This window comes from Ambystoma mexicanum, chromosome 6q, assembly GCF_040938575.1.
Source record: "Ambystoma mexicanum isolate Mex_15411 chromosome 6q, UKY_AmexF1_1, whole genome shotgun sequence".
NCBI classification, from domain to species: domain Eukaryota; kingdom Metazoa; phylum Chordata; class Amphibia; order Caudata; family Ambystomatidae; genus Ambystoma; species Ambystoma mexicanum.
In genome coordinates this window covers 157,884,691-157,902,839 of record NC_090937.1, presented here as the reverse complement: position 1 = coordinate 157,902,839, position 18,149 = coordinate 157,884,691, and the positions used below count along the sequence as shown (strand labels likewise).

Genomic DNA, 18,149 nt, shown 5'->3' with positions numbered 1-18,149 from the left:
GCATAGTGTTTGGTTGAGGGGTGGGGGCCATGGGGCATAGTGTTTGGTTGGGGGTGAGGGACATGGGGCATAGTGTTTGTGGGTTGAGGGAGCCTTGGGGCATAGTGTTTGGTTGGGGGTGAGGGGGCCATGGGGCATAGTGTTTGGTTGGGGGTGGGAGCCATGGGGCATAGTGTTGCACTCCAAGAGTGAACCCAATAATAAAGCTAAAACAGGCACAGTTAGGAAATGTACATCCTTTGCTTTTTGAGGAAACCTGACTCAACGAAGGCCATACTCCTCTTGGCCAACCCAAACAGCAAACTGTAGCAGTCCAAAATAACGGAATGTCCAATCTAGGGTCAATAAAATATATATAATTTAATTAAACAGACAATATACAATAACTAAATAGAAATAAATTATAACAATGGAAAATGTGTAGTACAAAATGTAAGTTTGAAATGCAAATAAAAATTGTTACCCCTCAAAAACATATTCTTTTTCCATGTATTTAATACAAATTGGTGGATGAAAAAGCCTCCTGCAACGCCCCGCCTACTGCCCCGCCCACATTTACTTTTCGGCCCACTATAGCCCTCATGTAAGGTACTTTCGGCCCTCTGTCAAAATCAGTTGTGCACCCCTCCTGTAGAGCCAAGCTGCTTCCCTACAGCACGGAGATCGGGTCTGGGGTCTTCTGGCAGGCATCACTGAGCTCCCACACCAGCTGGCTTAGGCACTTTAACGATTGGTTGATTCTTACCCTGAACTGGTCAATCAAAATGCAGCTCATGGCTGCAAATTGGCTCCTTGCATGAAGCAAGAGAAATTCCTTGGTGGACAGCTAATATCTGAATATTTTGCACTGGTCACAAGCGTGCTGACAAAACATGATTCTCTGCCTCTTGCACAGTTTGCGCCTTCACACTTCTCTGACAGCCGTCCATTTTGTCTAATCATGAGAATGGGTATCTTCTTAGGTGGTAAGCTCTCTCCCTTGGCAACCTGAAATGCCTTCCCTCCCCACACCCAGCGACTGTGAACATACCCTACTCTCTGCAGGCCTAAGACCAGGTTTAAAGCCAAGCCATTGACGTGGTTGTCTGAGAGCCCGTGTCTATACACTGCGTGTTTTTAACGCAACAAGTATAGATGGTGTAAAATGGAACCCTCTAAACACAGGTTGGCATGTGCAATTACCGGGAATGCGTCTGCACGCACTGCGTCCCGTGCCGCAAAAGAAACCTCTGAGCTAATTAGGCGCGCGTGCAGGTTCCCACTTAACGACGATTGGCTGATCAGCACTTCAGAAAGGGTTTAAAACCTACTTCGAGCAGAAAAGTTAGCAGAGAGAAGAACCAAAGCTGGCTTTTCTGGTCGTCGTCTGAACCGGGCTACCAGACTACGCAGGAAGAGGGGGCCATAAAAGGTAGTTTCACTGTATCTGGACTTCACGAGTGTGGGTTTGCTAAAAACGCAAATCGGCGAGCGATGTGCGAATTGCCAGGAAGGGGGATGGGGGCCCTGTACTGACAGCTAAGGCATGCGCTTTTTGCATTAGCGAGTGACACTCCTGAGATGGAAAACATGTGCTACTTTTATTTTGTGTTAATGGTTCAACCGTGTTATTTTGTGTGTAGAGAACTTGCCAGGGCCTGGAGAATAACGTGAATCTTTATGAAGACAATCTGTCAGTATCTTGAATTGTGCTTTTCTGTTTTTTGACACCATTATAGCCTTCTGCTGATGTCGTCGTGATCAACCTTATAAGAAGCTGTTGACATGCGTTGTTTATTTACCATGCCTAGTTAAGGGAGAGGCGTCGCGCTTTGCTTTGCACCGTACTTGACCTCCAAAGTCCAATTTCTCCATACTCCCTCGTGTGCTAAGACCTCTTTTGTCACTTGTAGTTTAAAATGGATGACCTCACAATATACATATTATTTCATGGCTCTCTCTGATCTTGCTATATTTGCACTTTAGAGGGTTGTTTTCAAATTTGGAATTCAGAGACTGTATTCCCACCCAGAGGCGTCGCTAGGGGGGAACTGGAGAAGCTATAGCCCCCAAGTCTTTTGGTTGTAGCCCCAGATAGAAGCTCACGGGCTAAAACCAAAAGGCTAGCTAGCCCGAAAGTCGCGATATTAGCATAGCCCCGGATCGTTTTAAACAGATGCTCCAGGCCTTTTCGCTTAGCATTGTGGGACGCGTAGTCCTCATTTTAAAATGGGAGCAGAATGACTACAATTCTCAGAATGCAAAGTATAAATCCAGACCAAGATGCGCTACTCACACATGACATGTTGAAACTTGAGACTAAGGCATTTGAAGGATCAACAATTTTCAACCTGTTTCCACTCAATGGCTTCAAACACCATCCATCTTAAACGAGAGGATTTGATGGTTGGAGGTTTTGTTTATGAGTTTGAAGCTTTCCTTCCAAGGCTTAACACAAAACAAAGCACGGTGTGTATGAGGTGTGCATCATGAAGTGCTGAGTCCGGGGTCGCAGTGCTGGCAGGAGGGTCGGAGGGGAAGGGGCAGACGTGCACCAATTCATATGAACCCCAGAAATCTGCAGGACAGGACAGTGCATTGCAAATTGCGCAAAATGATCAGGATACCCTTTTGGAAATTGACATTGTTCAAAACATTCAGGGCCTAATTCATGGAACTTTTAGCGCGGTGCAAAGTGGCTTTGCACTGCCAACAAACAGCCTGATTCACAGAGTGGTGCAAAGTGTATTGTTGAGGAGCAAAGTGGCTTTGCAAAAGTGCAAAGTGGCCTTGCACTGCAATAATACACTTTGCACCGCTCAGTGAATCAGGGTGGTAGAGTCATCTGGAAGGCCTGATACTATTTGAAGCTGAGCAGAACAAAAATATCTTTTCTAAAAGGTGGGTGCATGTTTTTAGAACATTGCATGAGTTCCAACTGGAACACTGCAAAAGGTGTGATCTTAATCCGGTGCAGATCTCAATGCAAAGGAAACCCCGATTCATGCATGGAATGCAATCATTCTGCTCACACAGTAGCCCCGCCCCTTTAACTGATTGCGCAATTCAAAGGCAGTGCAGGTAGAGCCTGGCGTCTGAGCACATTTACCACAGTGTCTAGAAGTTGTGCCCAAATCGGGCTCCCATGAAAACATGTGCTCGACAAGGAAATAGCAATCGATTTTTACAATATGTCGTTTGGCTGAGAACATGTGGATTTTGTCAGAAGAATGTTTGTGTTTCTGGTGCTGGGGTGAGAGGGAAAAGCGGAGCGAGAGAAAGACATTGCACCAGAAGAGGCGAAAAGCAAGCCAGGGCAGGCGTGAGGGGAATGCCAAGCTGGGAAAGCACAGCCGCTGCCTTGAGGAGGAAGATCAGACGAAGGGGAATACCCCCTTACATGCTAAGGGCCAGTAAGTTCGTCCTGATTCCCTAGCAGCCATCATGGGCTCTGCCCACTTCCAAAGCTACTGCTGCTATGGCTACTTGGGGCTGTCTTTGGGTAAAAATGGCAATCCCAACTTTAATAAAAGGAAAGGTGAACCATGTTAGCAGTGAATGCTAATTTAAAAATAAAACTGCAAAGAAGTTTTATGTTTCTATGCAGAAAATATGAGTGCTTGGTACATTCTTGGTATATCTGTGTACCAGACAATTCTCTTTTCCTAAGCTATTATGCACATGTATGTAAGTATCTATGTATGGCATTAATATAGTGCAAACCTATCTAGGAAGCGGCACAGCACTGTGCGTATGGAAACACAAGGTTTAGAAGAGCATCAACGCATCGTGGCAGTCTCCCAGGATACCTGGGCGCCATGGCAGAGAATGGCACGTTAAGGGCCCTGGCACTCAGCGAGTAACTCCCTGAACAACAAGGCCTTGACTTTGTTTTTCCAGAAGAAATAATAGTGTTGGTGCGGTGCGGATGTTCAGAAGTCTGTTTACTGCTCTAGCATTTCTGGCCTAACATTGTGTGGCTCCTGGAATCGTGCTGTCCCCCGGAAAATGGGTAGCTGTTCAGCTCAGTAAGGCAACCTGTGTGCTGATATAGCCATGGATATAATACATGATCAGCACCGAGTCAAAGAATTAGAGAAATGTAGTTCAACTGGTTGAGGCCAGTGATTAGTCTGTGTCAGCCGTGTATTCCAGTCCCTTGCGTGGCTGGAGGGGTGATGTGGTGACACTTGAGGGGAGCATGTTGCTTCTAGCCACATGGGACAGTGCTAATGCTTGGATGCTGGTCATGAAGTCATGGGATAGAAGAACAGGATATATTCTGTGGCGGAGTTTGAGCTAAAGCCAAGTAATTTAGTCCTCCTTTGAAATGTGATAGGTTGTCTGCTGATGAAAAGACCTAGACATTTGGTGCTAAGGACAAATTGTAGTATGGACCCTTTGGGATTTTTGCCAAATTGGCACGATTGGATGAGTGTTTCAATGGCTTGGTAGAGAAACAAAAATTCATTTTGGTGACAGTGATCTCTATTAAAGTTTGCAGCAACCGGGATTGACTACGTGGTGCACATTGTTTCAGCTGTGAGATGTCCATGGTACTAACTAACCTCTAGGTATGTTTGTGTGTCAACTTCAAGGTTGCTTCCCATAGTTCCAAAGCAGATTAGTTGTCAAATCGTTTTCCAGCTGTGTCTGTATTGTTATTAATTCATTTCGATTAAATATATGGTCTGGAACCCATGATAAGGCTTGTGTACATGGAGCCTGTTGCTCGCACTGTTCCCGGTGATTTCCATGGCTCCATGGAGATAAGCCTTACCACGGGTTCCAGACCATATATCGCATCAAAATGTATTAATGACAAGACAGACGCCGGTGGAAAACCAGTACACAACTAAACTGCAACAGAATTACCCTTACACAGGACTATCATAGAGATTAACCATCATTAATATGAGCGTTAAAAAGGCCCGCAGAGGGTGAAACATGGGTTGGCATGCGACACCCAATGGTATTTAAGCCACTGGAACTGCAAAACCACATATATTTGAAGAGTTGTCATTCTAAAAATGATAAGGAATATATTCTTATGGCAATTTGGGCAGAGAGCATGCGACTTTGCCAATAATATTAACCCCTCAACATATAGGTTAGCTAGGCTGGGGGCCATCACTGACCCCGTCGCTGTGTCCTCTATCTGTTGAAAACATGGGCTGTTAAACTGGAAATAATTCTCGGTGAGAGATACTGAAATACACCACATTAAAAAGGAATTAGGGGCTGGCAAATCCTCATTTTTTTTTCAGGCGCTCTTCAACCCTTTCTAGTTTGGCTATCTGTAGAATACGCGTGTGGAGCCCCTCAATATCTAAACAGATAAGCATGTATTCAGCTGTATCAAATGAGAGATTCTCTAGTTTATTAATGACAGCTGTAGAGTCTTTGATATAGGGCTCCATTTTTAACAGGTTAAAAAAATGATCACATATTTGGTGACTGGTTCCAAAACCGGGAAATACCAGTCACTACAGGAGGTCCCAGTGGACTGATCAATTGTTTTTTAATTTTAACCAATGTATAAAATGTGGGTATTGTAGTAATATATATAGCGCTTTATAATATTTATAGCGCTTTAGAGTATATAGCGCTTCAATAAATGTGATGGCATTTTGTTGCCAGCAATAATGTGGCACACACATATAGCCATTCTTATGTTGCCAGTATAACATGTGAATAAGTTGCTGGTAACATGCAAGGTACAGGATTTATAATGCAGCAAAAAGCTCAATGTGAAACTGCAAAGAGTAAAAGTGCACCATTTCTTTCTCTTCTTTTGAATACCTCATGTATATTGTTTGGTTTGTATAGCAGAATCACATTAGTGTCGTCATATCCATCCCTCTTCACAAGCGTCCATAGCTTTTCTGTAATTAGGATGGAGAGTTCCTCTATGGGTTCTCCGTCTAGTGTATTATAGCTTCCTACGTCGCTTAGGAGTCTCTTGCACTCTTGTATGTAATCGTTGGTGTTTAAGATAGCAATCACCGCACCTTCATCAGCACTTCTGAGCACTATATTCTTATTCTACCCTAATTTCTGGACACATGTGAGATCTGTTTTCTCTAAGATATACCAAACTTTCGAATGTTCTTCTTCCAATGTCGCTAGGTCTTGCAACACCTTCTTTTCAAAGAGTAAGGATTCTTTACAGAAACTCTGGTCATGGGACAAAAAGTAGAAGTTTTATTTTGTACATTTTGTTTACGGCGTTGCTCTTTTATCTACAGAAATTATTTGGTTGAGGATTTTAGCTGGGATGTAAACATCATTGGTAATAGCTGCTATTAGATTTATTTCTCATGTTTTATCAATTGTTTTGTACAGAAGTATTTATGTCTTTGTCTTTTGTAGTGGTATGTGTGAAAAGTTGCCTATCAACTATATCATGCAAATAAATAAAAAAACATTTTTAAAAGCATGTAAACATAGCCAAAATGACGTGTTAGGAAATGACCTTGGCGATCCAAAGTGGTGACAGGGGGACAGAAATGGAAGCAAGAAGGACAAGGAGGTGGGGAAACGAGCAAGGTTTCAGAAGCCATTCAAATGAGAGTGGGTGGCAAAAATAAAAAAGTGCAAAGCAAGGGTGAGTAAAAAGAGATAAAAACTGCATCAGTGAGAGAGACATTCGTACATCTGTTTATGTTTTACCTTTTTATAGAGTGTCTGAAGTCTAATCATATTGATTTTGCCGGTTGGAAGGCTGGCACACGAGTTTGGAAATAATAGTAATGTAACAAAAAATAGACAACTACATTCTACTTGGGAACGATAGCATTCTTTGCTGCACAGATATTGACTTAATTGTTAAGAAAGTAACATGTCGAGAAGAATGTGGAGACAGCTCTAAAACCAAATGATAAAATGTACCAAAGACGGTACATCTATAATGTTCATGAAACTCTGCATTGATGCCAGGCTTACCTTATGAGTGACTATGCACAGAGATTCTGATACTCGCTGTTCTGCTTGTGTTGCAGATATACCCATGCAACATGGGGCTCCTGGTAGCGATGTGGTGCCTCCTGGGCACAAGCTTGGCTCTACCGGTAAGTAAACATCCCTGCTTACCCTTGGGGTTGTTGCTTATTGTAATTGACTTTCATTTACCATTTAGAGGGACTACATTCAATGTTAAGTGCACTCTGCCACTTACTTGCAGTTCATTCTTTATATCTGACATGATCATGGTGCCCACACGGGGCTCGATTCATCACATTGATTTGCATTTGCAAAGCCAGTACAGCGCACAGTTGCTATGCTGGCTTTGTGATTGCGAATTTCCATTTCACAAAGTCAAAAACATATGTAATTCCTTTCAAGTTGAGTGAATTAGTGACCTTCCACCCAGGTGTGATTTGGCTACCATCTTGTTTCCTTCTCTTGCAATGGCTTTACAGCTGTAGATCCACAGCAACCCTGTTATTTCTGGAGCCCTTTGATGGTCGAGATTCTTGAGAATGAAAAGCTTAGCTTTCTAGACTTTCAGTGAGCTCATTCCATCTGTACAGTAATGTTTCGCATATTAACACGTTAGATAGGCATTTTGCAGAGTGAGGGTGGAAAAAAGACAACTGTACTCACAGAAGTCTTTGAAAGAACATATTTGATTCATATAAAAACAAAAAAAATCTTCATCGATTTTTACAAATAGATCACCAGTCGAAAAGGATATTGAAGTTTAACACATTTGAACAAAAGCTAGTTTTAAATGCAGCTGCAACAAGGGGCCGTATATCATTATGGCAGTCGATGTTTCAAATACCAGGCCCACCCTTCCCTTTGCATCGCTAGAAAAGAGCAAGATAAGATGGCAGGGGTCAAGTTCGAAGAATAGACAGGACCCCCAGGAAGGAAACGAGAAGAAGGAAGAGAGAGGAGTTGGGGGTCAACTGTCCACTAGCGACATGTCCGACACAAGAATTTGTGGGTTCGAGAGCAATACTACTGTTCACAGTAACGTGTACCACATTTATAAACAGTTTTTTTTCTATGCAACTGAGTTTAAAAACCAATCAAATATAAGAGCTAAATGCAGAGTGTACAACAGGAGAGAGCAGACAAGAGTGTTCGTACAGACCCCCCAATATCTTGACTGAACGGCTGCAGATGCATGCGCTTTCCCCAAGGCAAGACCAATGGATGCACCACTCTTGGAATAAGCCACAGACTGCTTCACAGGGGAATGAGCAGGAAAAGAGCTTGGCAATGCCAGCACTTGGGATGTACTTCTTTCATCTCATGTTTGTTAACTGTAGACTGGCTTGCCTCTGCTAGATCATGACAAAATCTAACACATCCTTTCTCTTTTGCAGATATACCCTCAACAAGGCGGGATGCATGGAATGGCCAGCATGAGTTTTGAGGTAGGTCTTATCAAAGTTGTGATTAAAAGCGTAGGCTTGAATGAAGCGGTCCCGCATTAGGAGATGCCACCCTGGCTAAAATCATGTCCATATGGTTTGTATTGTGGTGGAGGCTGCCGGTTTCCATCACCAATTAGTGAAATAGCGACAAACCAATGTGTGTATTGGTGCCACATCACAGAAAATCAAAATGCTGATTTTTAGGCATTTTCAAATCTTGAACCTTGATCTCATCAAACCCTGCTCTCCGGCATTTGCATCCATGTTTCTTTCAGGCGTTTGGACAATCTTTTGCTCCGTATTGGCTTAAACGCTCCTTAGCCCTCCACTAACTGAATTGTCTCCAGGCGCACGGCAATAGGGTCAGGGTAAAGAGAGGGAATGATATTTCACTATTCTTCCGGAAAGTTAGTGTGCATTTTAGAATAATTAGCAAGGCGGCACCAGACTATATAGGGCCTTCACGCTTAAGCATGCACTCTCCATGCACATGTGTGGTCAATAGCAGGTGCATGTGTGTATGTTCCAGCAACGGACTCCTACTGTTTCTATGGTCCATACTCACGTTTGCGGCTAGCACAACATACGCTCATGGACTTCTTGGTGAAGCCGACCCCAAAACGTAATGTGATGACACTGTACGTTTTGTTATTAACCAACTCTATGTTTTATCAATTGATCGTCCTCAGAAGGATGGTTTGGCAATACACTGTCCCTGCCAGGACTCAAACCTGTGACTTATTGGTTTTTGAGTCAGGCACTCCGCACAGAGAACTCTCAGACCAGCATGGGCAATAGTACCTCGATTGAGGGAGGATAGCTCAGCCGCAACGTTCTCGCCTTGAAAGCAAGACGAGGCGGAGCACACAGATTTTGTTCCCGGGTCCGCGCTTAGAAACCTCTGGGTGCGTTATAAATAACCTATCATCATTAACAATTTGTTTAATGTGGGTGATGTCACAATGTCCTTTTCCTAACCAGAGGCCTTCTAAGCTCGGACCTGGGGATCAAACCTGTGTTGTTCCGTCTCGTCTTGCTTCCAAGGCGAGCACGTTGCCCCTGAGCTATCCTCCCGAGACGAAGGAGACAGATAGACAAAATATACAAAATAAAGTGCGGGGAGTGGAGATTCCGTGGGTAAATGATCCTAAGTGTGAGTACATTTAGTTGGTTGAGCAATATTATGAAATAGCTGAATATTAAATGGAATCATAAAGGATAGCCCAGCAAAGCAATTTAAGATTAATTGAACAAAAGGTAGCTGGATTGTGTGCAGTGGAAAAAGCTGCACTGTCACTGGTTCCTGTTGGGGAGGTTCAAACAATCAAAATGGTTTGGCCCCAAAGAAAAGACTATGGGCCTGATTCACAGAAGCATTTTGTAATGGCACAATCCCACTGGGAAACACTGTGTGAATCATGCCCTATCTATGTAATTCTAATGATATCTGTCAGACCCACTCTCAAGCAAAATGCCTGAGGAATCAATAACTCCATCTGAGTCAAAATGCAAAGAATTGTGAACATCACAAAGATATATATATATAGATCCTTTGCCAGGGAGCAGGCTGGGAGGGTCAGGCTTGCTGCCATGCAGATGTAGTACCCAGTGCACCAGTTGTCATAAATTCTCTGAGGAAACAATAGTTCCAATATGCCTTCAAATTGAGCCGGTGATGACAGGCACAGAGGGTATTCCTTTTGAGGTTTGAGGAAACTCATCAACTGAATTCACATTTTATGTTGAACTCAAAATCCGGAATAGATTGCAGAACACACAGTGCTTCATGTCAACCCACACGTATACTTGGGGGCCTCAGTGCGCAGCAACTCGCAGATATGAATTGGAGTGAGAAGGGTTTCCTGGACTTACTGGGGGTATTAATGCATTCGATGGTTGGAAGGTGGGGGTGGGGGTATTGAGGGAAAATAGGCTTTTTTGTTCCGATTCGCTCTGTGAATCCTCTAATGAAAGACATTTAACTGTTTGCATTTCGCACTTATTAAACATGAGAAAAGAGGCAGTACAAAGGCAAAGTGTTAACTAGCTTGCAAGATATTGATCATTAGAGAATTATATGGATACAGTGATTGGTTTATTCTCCCATATTAGCTGAAATATACACCAAGTCTGTTAAAAAGCAAGTCCTGAAACATTGGCAAACATAAGGGTAAAGTCGTAAAAAAGCATGCAAAACTCTGGCCGGCAATGCAGGCCGGCAGTCCCTTAATTCCTGGCATGTGCTAATTTTGGTGAATTCTAGAAAGAGTTCTGAAAAGATTGTGTAAATGCAGTCCCAAAGTCCCAAAATCTGCACTGGGAAGCAATTTATCAGGTATCCCATGGTTGTTGAATTGTGCGCCTTGGAGACTTGGTAGTAACCAACCAGCATATCTATGTCACTGGAAGAGGTTCAAGGAGCCGTATTACAAGCAACACACAGAGCAAAGGCGGTGACTTTCAATGGGATCTGAGGCCCTTTTTCGCAAATGCTAGATGGGAAATTAAAACAGACACAAAGGACTTCTAGACAGAAGGGGTTGGACTGCTTTGTAATCCAAGGACAAACTGTTCCCAAAGAATTAGACAGGGAAGAAAGAATCACAAAATGGCTGCCATGTAAAGCAGGAGTGGCAGTCTGCCTAAATCATCCTTATGCTTAGGCAAGTACCAGCAGTCGGCATAACCCAGCTCATGGGGCAGTTTCAGTAGCCATATTAAAAAAGCTCTCTTAGAAAGGTCAGCCTAGGAACAGATGGTGGCACAACGACCCTGCTAAGGTCAACAATTCGTAGGGATGGAGGCTAAATCAACCAGATTTAAATGACATGTTATATCTGGCATGCCAGAGAAGCGAACAAGATGGCAGCCAAATCACACTTGAGTGGCAGGTCACTAACCCACTCAAATTCCCGCTTTCAACCATATACTTACACTCAGTGCTGCAGATAAGATTTTGAAGTGGGAGTATTTTACTCCATATTTTTTCAAGTTTGGAGTAAAATGATTTTTCTGGAGAGTAAAAAAGTAAGTCCCACTCCCAGTGGGAGTATTTTTAATAAGCTAGCACAAATATTTAGAAATGTTTTGTAATAAGTATTTCTTTGCACCAAGTTATTTGTGCACATTAAAAGGTAAATTTTTACCTCTTCCCATCAGGCAGTAATAATAATAGAGCTTCTTCCTTCGGCACTTCGTTTACTACTGGTCCAAACATATCCATGGAGTTGCGTGGATAGAAGCAAGGGGACATGCACTGATGTGTCTGTATCTCATTTTTGTTGGGAGTATTCTTACTCCCTATTCTTATTTTTTGGGAGTATTTGTCTATTTTTAGGGAGAACACATCTACCACAATACACGCTAAGACCCTCAGTGCCTCCATCTTTCCTGCCAGCTTGTATAACCCAGCCCCTGGCCATCCATACTCCATCTATGGCAGACACAGTAGGTCAGGTGCCCGCCACACACATCACTTAAAAACATACCTGAGCGACACAACAGCAAAGTCATCTTACATTGCTCCCTCTGCCCTAACCACCCAAGTCCAGCCCCCTTTTTTTGCAGATATTACTGCACCAAGACCCTGCAAATGGCAACTGATCATGGTATAAAACCCAATGACATAACAGAACAATTTAGGCTGGTGTATCGTCTACTGTTTACGTTGTACCCCTGGTTTGTTTTTCAGAGCATGAGAAGATATGGAACCCCAAATGGAGTCAACATGAGGCCACAGGTAACCATCTTCCACAAACATACAGCGCATGCCATCAAGTGCAGAATACCACCTGCAGTCGTGCCACGCCACTAGTCAGCCTTTGGCAAGATCCACAGTATAACATTGCCTGACGAATCCAATCGGCATCCAGAAACCTTAAAATATAATGTAGTACAAGTTTTACAGGTCAATACCATAAAATCCAAAATCAATACCATCATTTCAGTGACCTGGGAAAGATTACTTATGTGGGAAGCTGCCAGGATGCAACCCTCGCCCCTGCAAGTTGCTCTCAGATTGCAACAGTAATCACTTAGCCCATCTAGATATCTCACTGGCTAAATAACTATTAGGAGAAAAACACAGTGAGACGTATTGGGCCTGCTTTAGAAGCAGTTGTTCAATGGGATTGCGCCATTGTAAAATGATTGTGTAAATCAGGCCCATTGGTTCACTTTGAATAAAAGGTGCACATTGCATTATGAATTAGTTGTAGTTGTAGGCTGACTGCGCATTTTGCACATTTCACCCCGGTGGCCACATATTCTGCTGTGCACTAGCACACAGTGCTAAAGCAGCAATGTCAGTGTGCTGCTGCTCTACAGAGCCAGCCACCCCATCCTATCCTGGCACGGAAGATATCCATAAATGCATATCATCACATTGATGGGTCTGCAGGGGATTTGCTTCCATCTTGGTCCTTGAGAATACCCTAAAGTGGGCATCATGTGTAGATCAACTTACTGCTGGTCTACAAATTCCAAAGCATTGACTTCGCCAGAGGCTAAGACTCCAATGACGGGATTTGAAATATAATAAACAAGAACAAACAGGCCTCCAGTGCACACCAGTGCACACCTTAGAGTAACTGTCAACTCGATAAATGTAAACAAAGGTATTTAGAAGATTCTAGGTGCTGGGGTATTAACAACCTTTGCACAGAGGTAGAAAATTTAAAACAACAAAAAGGAATTCTGAAGTGCGGGTTGCTCCCGTCCCCTGCACACCACTATACTGAAACAATCAGTCAATATGTCAAACACTTAGTTGAAAAAGATGGAATGACTTTCCAACAGTGTTTATGAAAAGAAAAGAAGTTGTAGATCCTTTTCATCAGTAATGATCAAGCAAACCATAAGATAATAAACAAAAATGAGCTTGACACATTTCGGGAAGGATCCCTTCTTCGGGAGCAATACGTTCAAGCATCTGTTAAACAGCAAAAATAGTGAAATGGTATTTAATGAATTGGTAGAATTTGTTAGTACAAAAATAAGTGAAATTGTAATAAGATTTACCTGATCTAAATACCAATAAGAAAATAGGTGTAGGACCCCAGGTAAATGACCCTAGAAAAAACAATCATAAAACCCCCTAGAGAAATCATTCACAAAGGAGGAAGTGTGGGTTAGAAGAACAAAAAGTTAAAATATTGACATACTTCCTAAACAGGAGAAAGTTGAGTGGATGGTGTGATCCACAGCTTATATTAAAAATTAAGTTAAAAATTAAGTTAAAACAGCTTGTACGAAACCTGTTTGGTAGATGCAACACATAGGCAATGGTTTCAGATAATCATGAAAAAATAAAATAACATCATAAAATACTTACTTAAGGAGATAATCTCCGAAATATGGTATAGAGAAGCATATATACAGAAAATACTGTAATACATGGAACCTTAAAACTAAACTGAAAAGGCTAGGTAAGACGAGGCTCCGCCAGTCCTGAATAGACACCAAAAATCTGTGCGGTTATATGCAAAATTGGCACCTTTTAAGTAGCGTGATTCACGTATGGCAGAAGAGAAGTGACAACGTCATGATGTAAGGCGGTCAATGAAACTACCCCAGATTTTAATGAAAAGACGTCCTCCATGTTAAAGGAGCAAACTATTGAACAATACTCAGGCGGTAAAAACTAAAAGGGGTCATTCATATATTTAACAATTGATTCGCTTCTCCACCAGACGGGAGATGATTGTAAGAAAAAATGAAGGAGTTATTACGCCGAAAACTAAAAATTACAAAAGTGGAGATCAATAATCTCCACATTAATATGTAAACCAGTGATCAAAAATGGGTAAAATAAAAATATATACAAAATACTAAAAAGGGAGAATAAAATAAAATTAAATATATACGATCTCTATTAACATTTTCAACATATACAAATATAGTTCACAGTGCATCCAGCGGTAGAATGTGTTAGTTCTCAGAATATAATCTATGTACATAGCAAAGAGTAAAACCAGAGTCCAGAACGGTAATTTTCAAAAATACCCCCAGATAGGGGGTGTTAATGTGTAATAATACATTCTGAGTTGTGTGCCATCACAACTGTGTGCAATATGGACTATTATTGATATATAAAAATCAACTAGTACTGTTTTTGACATGTTAGAAAGATGAGTCAAGCACCTTTTGATTGTTAGTAAACTTGTATGTGTCCTGTTGCAATGTTTACACATATAAATGAAAAAGCTATTTCTTGAAAATGTAGCACACAGTCTAAGAATCAGTGCTAGCAGATATTCATACATTGGAAATACAGTACAGGCTATAACACACAAGGCAGTTTATTAGTGGATAACTCACATTTTTATACAATTGTAAATAGTGTATGACACATAATTGCACACGCCAGTGGATAAAGGAGCAGCTTACCTGATCTCTCGATCTACCTCTTTTTTACATTCAAACAGTATGGGTTTGGGGACCGGTTTCCCTCCTGGTGGATGCGTGGCCCGCCTGCTGCTTTCCCCTGGATGCCGCTGAGACCACACGAGCATGAAACCCAGCAGGTCAGTAAAACGCCACCAAAATCAAAGGAAATAAAAGGAATGTCCTGGTATTAGTTACATCCGCGTTTGTGTCTGGGAATTTCCATGAGTCCCATGAGTTAGGGGCTCTTCTCTGGGTCTCTGGGGAGGATGCAAAAACTGGGGAATTCAGAGGCAGCCGAGCCACTTTAGCCACTTCCATGTGATTGGCCATAAGCATACTGTCAATGGCCAATCACATTTTAGTGTGGGTGAGTTTGGAGATACTTGGTGCGTGAGACACTATAATATGGAATCCCCTCAACTAGAGTATCTGCCTGCTTGCTATACCCTAATCTCTTTTGTGGGAAGACTTGCCTGCCTCTGGAAAATGAGGAAATGTTACTCCAGTCAAATGACTCTCCACTTCTTGCACATTTTTTAATGGAGCCTTTGTGTGTGATGGGTTTTCCTCGTGTGTATAAGGGTGGTCCTCTTTCTATGTGTGTGATGTGCTGTTACCCTTTCTCTATTCCTACCACAGAAAATTATGATCCGTATATTTATAAATAATTGCAGTTATAATTAAGCATTGTACCATTTCAGGTGTTTTTCAGTCTGCTTTGCTTTAAATTCCTCCTTCCTGTAATGCACTATCTTGTACATTTTTTTATTATTTTCGAAAAGACCGCCACATTGTCCTATCTCCTGCTGACCAATGAGAATGACCCAGCATGGCTTAGAATTGCATGCTCCTTACATCTTGTTTTTTGCGGGGGCTTGTGGTTCTGATTTCCTGTTGTTAATCCAGGACAAAATCCAAAGGAACTAAGGAATGAATGGGGATCTCCTGAATGGCACAGGGCACGCTGGTGTGTGATGCTGTTTCCTCTTTAAAGAAGCACTCCAAACAAACAACACTTAGAGAGAAATTATATAATGCACTCCCCATCAGTCAGTTCCTTTTTTTTGTTTTTATTTTCATTCTTTTGGCAAAGGAGAGTACACAGCGTGGTCGTAATTTTGCACCCTCGCAGGCCAAGTGCTGCAGGCTTGTAGGCGTGATATGGATGACGGAAATGTCAAGGTTTTTGATTTTTAAATTCATACAGCTCAGAAATGCATAAAACTAAACCGTTTCTGGCAGATATTGAAATTCGAAAGTCTTATGGCTTGGCCGTACTTCTCCTTTAAATACCAGAGACCACCTTATTTATAATTGTAGTCTTTAACCTGATACTTTCCTTCATAAAGTCATCTGCTGTCACCAGACATGTGTCCGAGACACAAGCTTAGACCTATTTTTCCAAAACAAATGATTACATGTAGTGATTTCATCACTATGCCACTACATGTATGTTTGGCATCATACCAAATCCTTAGCAGAGGCAGCAGCAAAAATAAAAAAAACTCTTGTCCAGTGGCTTATTCTAACCTATCTGCTTTTGTTGAATTGTTCTCAGCCGCACACAGGAGGAGGTAGAGAGTGTGCTTATGGTCAATCGACAGGCACCAGGCAGAGCTTAAACCGGAGTCCTCCACCTCATCCCTTGAGAAAAAACTGAAGGTCAGGGTTATTTGGTACAACGTCCTTTCATCGCCTGCCTGTTCATCCCCAGGCTTTTTAACGTGCACATACCATTGAATGTGCTCATCAAATTTTTTAGGGGGTGTGGGAAAGGGCAGATAAGGGTTTGGATGGGTGGGCAATAGCAAAAAAAAAGCGTGGGAGGGTGATTGGGGGGAACCCCCCAAAAAAAAAAAAAAAAACATGTGCACATTCAATGGAATGTGAACGTTAAAATGATGAAATTACATGAACCGGGTTATTTACCTTAGAGCAGCAACATGATTATGGCCGGTCAGGGTAGGAGTATTAGTAGTTGGGTTACCAGGGATGTGGTCAGTAAGGGAAGTGGAAACATAGATATGAGGTCCCATGCCCATTCCCCTTCTCCCCCTTTGCCCTTTTCAATCCTGCAGTACCTGCAGAAGGCGTGCATGCCTCTGGTGACCCGCCTCCCACCGGGAAAGCCTGGACATCTAAGAAGCTCACTCATTATCCCCAGAAATTCATGATCCCTCTTCAAATGTGCTTGTTCCTGAATATGCTTCCTTCCTGTCAAAACAGAGAAGCCTGTTCTGTTTCAGAGCTCATCTCCCCAACCAAGAAATAAGTTTCAGGCTCAAAAAATCACATTTGTGATTCATTGGGAAAAACATCAGGAGATCATTTTGTGGCCTTCCAGGCTCATGGTCTCACGTCCATGCACGGGGATCTCAAATGATCTACCCTTCTATCCTACAACCATGGATATGTGGTTCAAAAAGACCAAAAACGTAAGAACTTCCCTTTAAAGATGGTGAACTCCGTCAAGTGTTCATAATTAATTAATCTTTTATAAAGCACTTAATACTGGAGACACTCTCTAAACAGTGGACCGGGATTTGAACCTGTATACTTATGCAATGTCTTGCTTCCAAGACAAACGCTGCCACTGAGTTATCGTCCCGGGCCATATTAGCCCATATCCAGATAGACCCTTGCCGAAAACAAATTCTAAATGCTTACCGGCACCCTTGTTTCTGGACCGGCAGGGTCATAATGAAGCCCATTGTCTATAACCAAGTGAGTGCTATACTATGAAAATCTTTATCATTCAGATAATTAATTCTACATCAAACCTCTATGCCTCCTCTTACTACTAATTATATGGTTAAGAGTCCTGTTATTGTATCCCATCAAGTCCATGTGTATTCTGTTCCCAGCCCTGCTGAGTACAGAGTCTTTATCATTGGTTTTCCTAGGGAACATATCCCGATTTGTATCTTGACATAAGTTTAGTTGGTATAGCATTCAGCTCTGTTCATCTAACCCTGCCATGTTCACTGACTCATAATCCAACAGCTGAGGTGAACAGTGTGCTAATTAAAATGAAAGGTTACACTGTATTGATGAGGAGGGGCGTGGCTAGATGTTGGGAACTTTGATTTTGCTTATTTTGTTTATTTTCCTTTTTGTTATCCTTATTCAACCCTTCTGAGATCCTTGTGCCTTGGCATCAGTGGTAGCAGAGTCCTCCATTTGCAATAAGCTATCTCTATGTAGAGAGAAATGATTCATTTAGCCACCAAAGCAAATACCGGACAATATTTAGAATGTTGGACATTAGATACCAAAAAAACAAAATAGCAATTTGCATTCCCCCATCCTAATATCCTCAAGTCCTATTTGCTTTTCAAATTCAATAAATGTGATATGATGGAAATTGTAGGTGCTAAACCTGGTATTGCAAGAAAT

The 18,149-nt window shown here is 42.1% G+C and overlaps 1 protein-coding gene across 1 annotated transcript in view; it reads left to right on the top strand.

The window, feature by feature from the left end:
- Positions 1-1,327: 1,327 nt before the first annotated feature.
- Positions 1,328-18,149, top strand: part of AMBN (ameloblastin) — a 42,121-nt gene continuing 25,299 nt past the window's right edge. Inside the window, exons 1-5 of the mRNA XM_069630581.1 lie at positions 1,328-1,411; positions 6,981-7,049; positions 8,316-8,366; positions 12,058-12,105; positions 14,792-14,890. Of these exons, the coding sequence (XP_069486682.1) occupies positions 6,996-7,049; positions 8,316-8,366; positions 12,058-12,105; positions 14,792-14,890 (252 nt within the window). The 5' untranslated portion in view covers positions 1,328-1,411; positions 6,981-6,995. The remainder of the gene's footprint in view (positions 1,412-6,980; positions 7,050-8,315; positions 8,367-12,057; positions 12,106-14,791; positions 14,891-18,149) is intronic.